The sequence below is a fragment of the Otolemur garnettii genome, unplaced genomic scaffold (assembly GCF_000181295.1).
Source record: "Otolemur garnettii isolate 467f Iridium unplaced genomic scaffold, OtoGar3 scaffold00171, whole genome shotgun sequence".
In the NCBI taxonomy this organism is placed as follows: Eukaryota; Metazoa; Chordata; class Mammalia; order Primates; family Galagidae; genus Otolemur; species Otolemur garnettii.
Window position 1 is genome coordinate 1,230,505 of NW_003852566.1, and position 9,381 is coordinate 1,239,885.

Consider the following 9,381-nt stretch of genomic DNA (forward strand, 5'->3'; position numbering starts at 1 on the left):
GAACCCGCCACCTGAGGTGTACGTGGCTGGTGCCTTAGCCGGTTGAGCTATAGGTGCCGAGCCGGGTTTGGTTTCTTTTGAGGTCTCTCTGCTTGGTTTGCAAATGGCCACCTCCTTGCTGTGTGTACCCATGGTCTCTCCTTGGTGCACTCACATCTCTGGTGTGTCTTTGTATCTGTATGTTCTCTTTTTAGAAGGATGTCAGTCAGATTGGGCTGGAGCCCACTCTAATGGCCTCATTTTTACTACTCTTAAAGGCCTGATATTGAAATACAGTCACAATCTGAGGTACTGGGGGAACACAATTCAACTCATAACCAATGTTATTCAACTAGACTGGACAAGGACAATATTTTCCAAGAGAAGTAGCAGAATGGCCAAAAGATTGAAAAGCAGAGTGCTCCAGGTGTTTTGTTTTTTGTTTTGTTGTGTAGGGCACATATACCCTGGACTTCACTTACTTTTTTTTCCATTTGCTCCCCCTGAAAACTCAAATAGCAGCAGCCCTCTTGTCATCCTTTGGCAAACTCATCTTTCAGGTTTCAGTGTAGTTGTCTCTTCTTCAAGGAGGTTTCCCTTTTATCTCCCCTCCAAATTAATTTCTACTTCCTCCATTGAATAACTGGTACTCTACTTCTTCTTGTCGTCCCTAGACTGATGCTTCATGAAGTTAGGTTTGACCAGATCTGAGTTGTTCACCACTGTGTCCCCAATGCCTGGCATTAAGTTAAGTGAATGATGGAAGACTGAGTCACAGAGCCTTTGGAGGGCAGGGAACATATTTTGTTGATTTTATCAGCATTCCACCCTCACAATATCTTGTACATAGTAAGCACACAGTATCTGTTTAACTGAATTGGCCTTCCTAATATGAGAGCGTCAGTATAAAGCTAAGAAAAGGTTTAGTTTCCTTGAAGCCAGTGCTTTTGTCCTTGGGGTGGGGTGAGCAGCTGAGGCAAGCCATTTGAAAAGTGTGATGGGCAAAGACTCCCTCAGCTCCTTCTAAAGCAAGCTTGATACCGAGGTGCGTGAACTCTGTATCTTTGGAGAAGTGATCTGTTAATTTTTCCAGTGAAAAAACTTTCACAAATTCTATCCAGTGGTATTTGACTAGTTGGTAGAATTCCCTGATCAAGCAGAACAGTTTTTTGCTCTAGGTGCCTTCTCTGCCTGTTAAAATTCCCTTCTGGCTCTTGTTCCCTTTAGAAGGACGTTAAATTCCCTTCATTCATATTGGTCTGAGCTCTTCCTTGATATAATTTTGAGTTGTAGAGAACCGTCTGCAGGATTAGCTGGACAATCCAGCGTAGGCAGACTGGAAAGCCGGTTAATCCAGTGACAGGGAGGACTTTGTCCATTTGTAACAATTTAGAGTAGTGGTTGTGAATGTGGGCTTTGGAGTCAGATTCCCTGGGATTGATCCCCAGCTCTGCCCTTGTTTCTTCCTTATTAGCTGTGTGACTATCCTCTCTGTACCAAGTCAGGTTATCTATTGTGTGACAAACTACCCCCAAATATAGTGACTTAAAAGCCATTTTATTTTATCTCATGATTCTGTGGGTCAGGAATCCAGGTCGGTGTCAACTGGGCAATTCTTAGTTCCATATGGTGTCAGATGGGATCACTCAATGGCATTCAGCTGGAGGAGGGCTATGCTGGAGAGTTCAAGATGGCTTCCCTGGAAGGAGTGGCTGAAAGGCTGGCCCCATCTGCACCCTTGTCTCACTCCATGTGTTCCTTCCAGTTGGGCATCTTACAAGTAGCTCAGGCCTCCCAGAGCTGATGTTCCAAAAGATGGGAAGTGGAAGTTTACGACCTGGGCCTGGAAATGAGCACAGCTTTATAGCTGTCCTTTTACTGTGTTCTGTAAGATAAGATACAGCTGCTAAGATTCAAGGGGAGGAGGCCTAGACCCCAGCACCCTGTGGGAGGAACGTCACAGAATTTGTGGCCGTCTTTAATCCACCCAAATTCCTTGTCCTCATCTGTAAAATGTGGGTAATAATAGAAACTATTTTACATTTATTATGGGGATTAAATGAGTTGTTCGGCAGGCCCAGGCTGGATTCGAACCTGCCAGCTCTGGTGTATGTGGCTGGCGCCTTAGCCACTTGAGCTATAGACACCAAGCCAGGGATTAAATGAGTTAATGTAACAGCCTTAGGATGATACCTATAGGAATATAGGAAAAAAGAATATTTGTCATTATTATTAGGTAGAGAATACTTTATTGTTTATAGTTGTTATGTACAGGGAAACACATAAGATACAAATTCTTTTTCCAGAAGTTTTTATAACCTTATCAGAGGGGGTGTACAGAGTTGGAATCATGAATTAATTTAGAAAACTACAAGATGATACAGAATAGGTATAATTTTTATAATAAAAGCAAATTGTAAAACAGCTGAGTGTCATTCCGAACAGTTTTTTCCTTTATCATTTCTGTAGAAGTAGAAAATATCTAATGTAGAGTCAGAATATTTGCTGCATTTTAGCATTTAAGTTTGTGGAGGTGGGTTTTGTGTTTTGTTTCTGATGTCTTTTTTTTTCCTGTGGGAGAAAACGTAGTATAAGAGCATGGACTCCAGGATTTAGAAACCAGGATGCAGATCCTGCCTTTGGCACATAACAGTTTTATGGTGTTGGACAAGTTACTTAAACTCATTTCTCAGTTTCTTCTCTTGTAAATGGTGTTAATTGTGTTCTTGTTAAATTGTTTGGGTTAATGGATATGTTTAGCATGGATCTGTAGTAAGTAGTCAACAAATGATAGCCAACAGTAATAATAATAATAACCCTAGAAGCCTTTTCAAGTAACCAGTGGGGCAGGGTTAGGAAACTGATTACTTACTCATGTGGCTGTGCAGTATCCTTGAGAATCCAGCACTGATAACCAGTGGTTATCACCTATCATAATGTCTCTCTTTCTGTATTCTTGTTGGAGCAATATTGTCTATCCTAGGGTTTTGGTATTGCTTTTTATAGGTGTCACCATGTCTAGTCCCACTTTTCTCTGAATCCTGCCCTTATCTCAAACCAGGAGATTGTGCCAATACCCCCAGACTCCACATATTAGAAACTAAGCTTTTTGTAAAGATGGGGGAATTGGAACAAGGTACAGGTTTGAAGGGTGAGGTGATGTGGGATGAGGTACAGAGATTCTGAGTTGAGGGGACATGCCAGTAAAGATGTTTAGCAGAGTGGTAGAGATTTGAAACTGGTGGCTAAAGTTAAAGCTTTGAATGTAGAGAGAATTATCTATTTAGAACAGGTAAAAGCTGAGTATAAAGTGATATCAAGGGAAAGAGGAGAGGGCTAAGGCTGTGCACCTTAAGGTACATAGATGTTCATAGCATGGGATGGAACAGGTGGGGGGGGCGTAGGATGAGCAGGAGGAATTTCAAGGTGGGGGTTGCTGGACTGTACTACCATGCATTGCAGGAAAGCTGAGGAGGGTGGTGGAGACTGAGAAAAGTGGGTTGTGGGAAAGTCTGTTTCAGCATAGAAAGTGGCGGCAAGGTTACAAGGTGACAATGGAGTCCTGACAAAGTAGAGTGGGACACACAAATTGCAATGTTGACGAGTGTGAAGGAGAGGACTGTGATGACATTCTTGTTTTGCTTTGTTTTCAACGCGGGGTAATCTTGTGTTGTAGGAACCAACAAGCCAACAGAGAAGAGGATAAAGCGATGAAAGCTTCACTGATGCAACAGGGTGCTGGGGGAGGCTGGAAAGGACATCTGCTGTGGAAAGGAGGAGGCCCTCTTCATCCTGGGAAGCGCAAGGAATAAAGGCAGGGTGAGTGGGAAATCTGGAGCTGAGAAGAGAAGTAAAAGGCACTCAGGTTATATCAAATTTTCTTGGGCCCAGCTTTCTTTCTTTTTTTTTTTTTTGAGACAGAGCCTCAAGCTGTCCTCCTGGGTAGAGTGCCGTGGCATTACAGCTCACAGCAACCTCCAACTCCTGGGCTCAAGTGAGTCTCCTGCCTCAGCCTCCCAAGTAGCTGGGACCACAGGCGCCCACCACAACACCCGGCTATTTTTTGGTTGCAGCCGTCATTGTTGTTTGGTGGGTCTGGGCTGGGGATTTGAACCCGCCACCTTAGGTGTATGTGGCTGGCGCCTTAGCCGGTTGAGCTATAGGCGCCGAGCCTGGGCCCAGCTTTCTTTGTGAAGTCAAAGTCACAGTCGTTTTTATGGGTGAAGGAGAGTATCCCCTGAGGGGAATGGAGAGGGAAGGGACAAAAAGGTGTAAATTAGAACATTGCTAACCAGTATGAATAAGCACTGGAGTGTGTAAGTATCTTCTGTGTGCCAGCCAAAGATGACCAATAATGGGGCACCGTGTGTAGACACCAGAGAAGGAACACTGTGATAAGTTATCCTTCAGAAGTATGTTCCCGGGTTCTGTGAGGTCACAGAGTGACCCTAAAGCTCATGGGGTGGGGGGGAATGGGGAGGGGAACGTGTTAAGAATGGCAGGAAAGTAGGTGACAGTTCAGCTGAGCCCTGAGCTGGAAGGCTGGAGGTCAGTATGAGCAAAGCATTCCTAGGACAGAAAGTAGCAGAACCAAAGGCTTTGGGGAGCAAGAGGGCAAGTATAAGGCAGAGGTCTGCAGTCCACCTGCTCCAGAATCACCTGGTTGCTTCCAATGCAGATACTCAGGCCCCACTCTAGACTGACAGAACAGAGCTCTGGGACACTACCCGCAAATCTGCATTTTTTTTTTTTTTTTTTTTGAGACAGTCTCAAGCTGTCACTCTGGGTAGAGTGCCGTGGCATCATAGCCCACAGGAACCTCCAACTCTTGGGCTCAAGCAATCCTCTTGCCTCAGTTTTTCTATTTTTAGTAGAGACAGGGTCTCGCTTTTGTTCAGACTGGTCTCAAACTTATGCGCTCAAGCTATCCACCTGCCACCGCCTCCCAGAGTGCTAGGATTACAGGCATTGAGCCACTGTACCAGCCAGAAATCTGCATTTTGAACAGGATCCTCGGGTGATCCTCAGATGACATTTACAGAGTATTTATATATGCCAGACAGCATTCTAAATGTTTTCATGGGTGACCACAGTAACCTGTGAGGCAGGGGAATGAAGGAGGATAGAGAAGTGATTTGCCCAGAGTTATAGCTGATGAGTGGTGGGGGAGGGCTCGAACCCCCTGGCCAAGAACATAGTTGGTTTGGGAACATGGGTAGTTGGGCACATGCTGGAGGCAATAGTAATAGATAACGCCTGGAGATCCGGGCCACGTTAAAAAGCTTAGAGTTTGGGTTAGTGGTATAGTGACCTTTTCAGCAATTCTTAAGTCTGAGAATGAAAGCAAAGAAAGCAGATAAGGTTTCTGAGATTTTCAGTGTCTCCAGACTGCCATTTTAACCTCCATAGCCTTGTCCCACTCTGATGTCATTTCTTGCCACTATTTCTCTCCCATAAGTCATGCCCTGCTAGACTGTGTCCTGAATGTTAGAGACCAGGGCTTACTCTCGTATGGATCCCAGTGCCTGGCTGTAACAAGTTTGTTCAGTTGTATGTCATGTACTATTTTGTGTGTATTTCCCTCACTAGAATTTAATCTTCATGAGCTTGTGACAGGCACATTTCATTAGTTTTTGCAGCCCTAGAGCCTTGCATGGAGTAGTCAGCCAGTAAATAGCTACTGAATGATTTTCAGTGTCCACATAACAGCTTCCCATCTCATGCTGAGCCAGAGTCCAGGTTCTTAAGCCTGGAACCTTGGACATTTCCTGACCCCTCCCCACTCAGGATGTCATTTCCTAGTGCTAATCAGCCACATGCTCAGGCCCAGAGCTCTGGTGCCTCAGAGACTTCCTGATCACGAGTCTTTCTTACCCAACTGCACACATGGCTCATTCTCTTGTAGATACTTCCTTCAGGTCTCTGCTTGAAGTACCTTCAAGAAGGACAAAAGCACAAATGAATGGATGTGCTGCTTTGTGAGGCCTCTTGCCTCAGTGCTAGTGAGGTTAGGTATTTTTTTTTTTTTTATGGCAAAGGATATTATAAACAAATTTAATGACCAAATGATAGCCTGGTCAAAAACGTGCATCACCAAGGGCTGATCCCTGTACTAGGAAAGAACTCTCGCAAGCACCTAAGACTTGACAAACAGTTCTTTTTTTTTTAAGAGACAGAGTCTCATTTTGTCGCCCTCAGCAGAGTGCTGTGGCAGCACAGCTCACAGCAACCTCTAGCTCTTGGGCTTAGGTAATTCTCTTGCCTCAGCCTCCCAAGAGGTTAGGTATTTTGACTTGTACTTGTTTCCTCAAATTGGCTTCCAATTTTCCCAAACTTCTAATTCAGGTAGTCAGTAAATACGGATTTGATCTTAACCAGTTGCCTTTTACCTTACACATCTTTGTATATGTGCACTATTTTATTTTATTTTTAACTTGATATATTCCTAAGTAGACATAAGAGAAGTACATATAGTATTGTCATAGTCATATTGTAGGTTTGCACCATCAAACATGGTGACTTTTTACATATAAATTAAATTAAAGTTTCAGTCCCTTAGCTATATACATGTGTCAAGGCTCAGCGACCACATGCTGTTTTGAGCAGTGCAGACAGAGAACATTTCTATCATGTCGCATAGTTCTGTTAAACACCACTGGTCCAGATGATTCAGAAACGGGGTGTGTGTGTGAGAGACCCCAACTGATAGAGGATCACAGAGGGAAGCACAGATCAGTCAGTGGGTTTGGGCACCATGTAGTCTCCAACAATGTCGTTAATAACATCTGTTTTCTGTGCATTCTCTGCTGTAGGTCTCTTGACTGGTTTAGCATGGACTCTGTTGCCACCCACAGCTGCCATCTCCTCCAACAACTGCACGAGCAGCGGATCCAAGGCCTGCTTTGTGACTGTATGTTGGTGGTGAAAGGAGTCTGCTTTAAAGCACATAAAAATGTCCTAGCAGCATTTAGCCAGTATTTTAGGTATGCAATTTAGACTTCATTCTCCTAAATGGGGGGGAGGGGGGGGGAGGAGGACTAGTATGGAAGTATTTTGGCCACATTTTGTTTTTTCCTTGGATTTCACTGTTTTTATCATTGGATTTTGTAAGCTTTCAAAAAATTTAATTATTTTATTTTTATTTTTGTGTTGAGATTAATCTGAAAGGAAAAGAAGCTCTTAACTAAAATGAATTTGGGCTCAACACCTGTAGGTCAGTGGTTAGGGAGCCAGCCACATATACCAGGTTTGGCAGGTTCAAACGTGGCATGGGCCAGCTAAAACAACAATGACAACTACGACAAAACATAGCTGGGCGTTGTGGTGGGCACCTGCAGTCCTAGCTACTTGGGAGGCTAAGGCAAGAGAATCTTTTAAGCCCAAGAGTTTGAGGTTTCTGTGAGCTGTGATGCCATGGTAAAAAGTTAGAATGTGTAAATGGTTAACACAATAAACATATCCTTCCTTTTATCAGGAGCCTCTTTCAGAATTCTTCAAGCCAGAAGAATGATGTTTTTCACTTGGATATTAAAAATGTTAGTGGCATAGGACAGATCCTGGACTTCATGTACACATCTCATCTAGATCTCAACCAGGACAATATACAAATAATGCTGGATACAGCACAGTGTTTGCAAGTTCAAAATGTCCTGAATCTGTGCCACACATTTTTAAAATCAGCCACTGTAGAACAGCCTCCTGGCATGTCTTGTAATAGTATGTTCTCCCTGCAAAGCTCTCTCACCTCTGATGCTACTTGTGCTGTGAATGAAAACTACCCTCCGCATTTACTGCAAGAGTGTTCTGCAGATGCACAGCATAATAAAGTTTTAGATGGATCAAATTCTCATGCTCCACCATCAGTTAGTCTTCATCATTCCACAAGTGAAATAGCAAAACAAACCTCTGACACTTTAGATGGCAGCTGTGCAGACCTGCCTTTCAAACAGCCAAGTTACTATTACAAACTCAGAAACTTTTACAGTAAGCAGTACTATAAAGATACTGCTTGTCCCAGCCACGAGCGAGTCGTTGAGCAGCCTTTGACTTTGAGTCCCCCCACAGACCTCACTGCGGTAGAAAGCCAGCCATGTGCTGCTGGCCATTCCCAGTGCATCCTGGAGTCTTCAGAGCACTTGCCTTCCAACTTCCTGGCCCAGCCTTTGAGTGACTCTACCCCAGACCCTGAGTCAGACACCACATGCCCACAACCTACCAAGCAGATGAGGCTCAAAAAGGCCATTCACCTGAAAAAACTAAATTTCCTAAAGTCACAGAAATCAGCGGAACAAGGATCAGAACCCAGGTTGGATGATGACTCAACAAAAAGGATGGAATCTGCTGATGAGAATCTCATAGAGAAAGGTAGTAGCCAACCTTTCGAAGAAAAACAAAGTGAAGAAATTGTCCACTGTGAGAATTTTAATTGCATTAGTGAAATGGAGAGACCTGAAGACCCTGCGGTGCTGGGAGACCAGTGCCAGACTCTTTCACAGAGACAGTACGCGTGTGAATTGTGTGGGAAACCTTTCAAACACCCGAGCAACTTGGAGCTTCACAAACGGTCTCATACAGGTACACTCATTCAGTACCACAGGCAAAAGGGGAAGAAGGAACACAGAGTTTGAACACCATTGCCTGTTCTTGTTTTCATAAAAAGCTTTGCTATTGTTTGATGAAGTCGTTGATGTTTTTAAACAAAAATCAAAGGACGTTAGATACATTATTTTGTATTTTTGATGATGCATCTAACTTAAAGTTCTAGAAATAGTTTTAAAGAGCCACTTTTAAAAGATGGCCTACCTTTTATTTCATTTTCTTTTTTGAGACAGAGTCTCAAGCTGTTGCCCTCGGTAGAGTGCTGTGACATCACAGCTCACAGCAACCTCAAATTCTTGGGCTTAAGCGATTCTCTTGCTTCAGCCTCTCAAGTAGCTGGTACTACAGGTGCCTGCCACAATTCCTGGCTATTTTTTTGTTGCAGTTGTCATTGTTATTTTAGCTGGCTCGGGCTGGGTTTGAACCCACCAGCCTCAGTGTATGGGGCCGGTGCCCTACCCACTGAGCTACGGGCACTGCTCTATTTCAATTTTTTAAATATGATAAACTATCCATCTCTAAAAAGGGACAGTAAGTTATTTCGATCAAAATTTCAAGTTAATTTAAAACAGATGAGCTATATTTAGTTGTCTTCTTAGAATTAGAGTAAGCTGGCTCGGCATCTATAGCTCAAGAGGCTAAGGCGCCAAGCCACATACACCAGACCTGGCAGGTTCGAATCCAGCCTGGACCTGCCAAACAACAATGACATCTGCAACCAAAAAATAGCCAGGCATTGTGGCGGGTGCCTATAGTCCCAGCTACTTGGGAGGCTGAGGCCAGAGAATCGCTTAAGCCCAGGAG

The 9,381-nt window shown here is 43.8% G+C and overlaps 1 protein-coding gene across 3 annotated transcripts in view; it reads left to right on the forward strand.

Annotated features, from left to right (window-relative positions):
• The window catches only part of ZBTB49 (zinc finger and BTB domain containing 49), a 29,149-nt gene that overhangs the window by 1,609 nt on the left and 18,159 nt on the right, over nucleotides 1–9,381 (forward strand). The window contains exons 2-4 of one of the 3 annotated variants that reach the window (XM_003800185.3): nucleotides 3,656–3,798; nucleotides 6,792–6,962; nucleotides 7,454–8,553. In XM_003800185.3, the coding sequence (XP_003800233.1) occupies nucleotides 6,811–6,962; nucleotides 7,454–8,553 (1,252 nt within the window). In that variant the 5' untranslated portion in view covers nucleotides 3,656–3,798; nucleotides 6,792–6,810. Of the gene's footprint in view, nucleotides 1–3,655; nucleotides 3,799–6,791; nucleotides 6,963–7,453; nucleotides 8,554–9,381 lie in introns of those variants that run through there. The other 2 variants (XM_023519315.1, XM_012811622.2) reach the window with 2 other exon arrangements.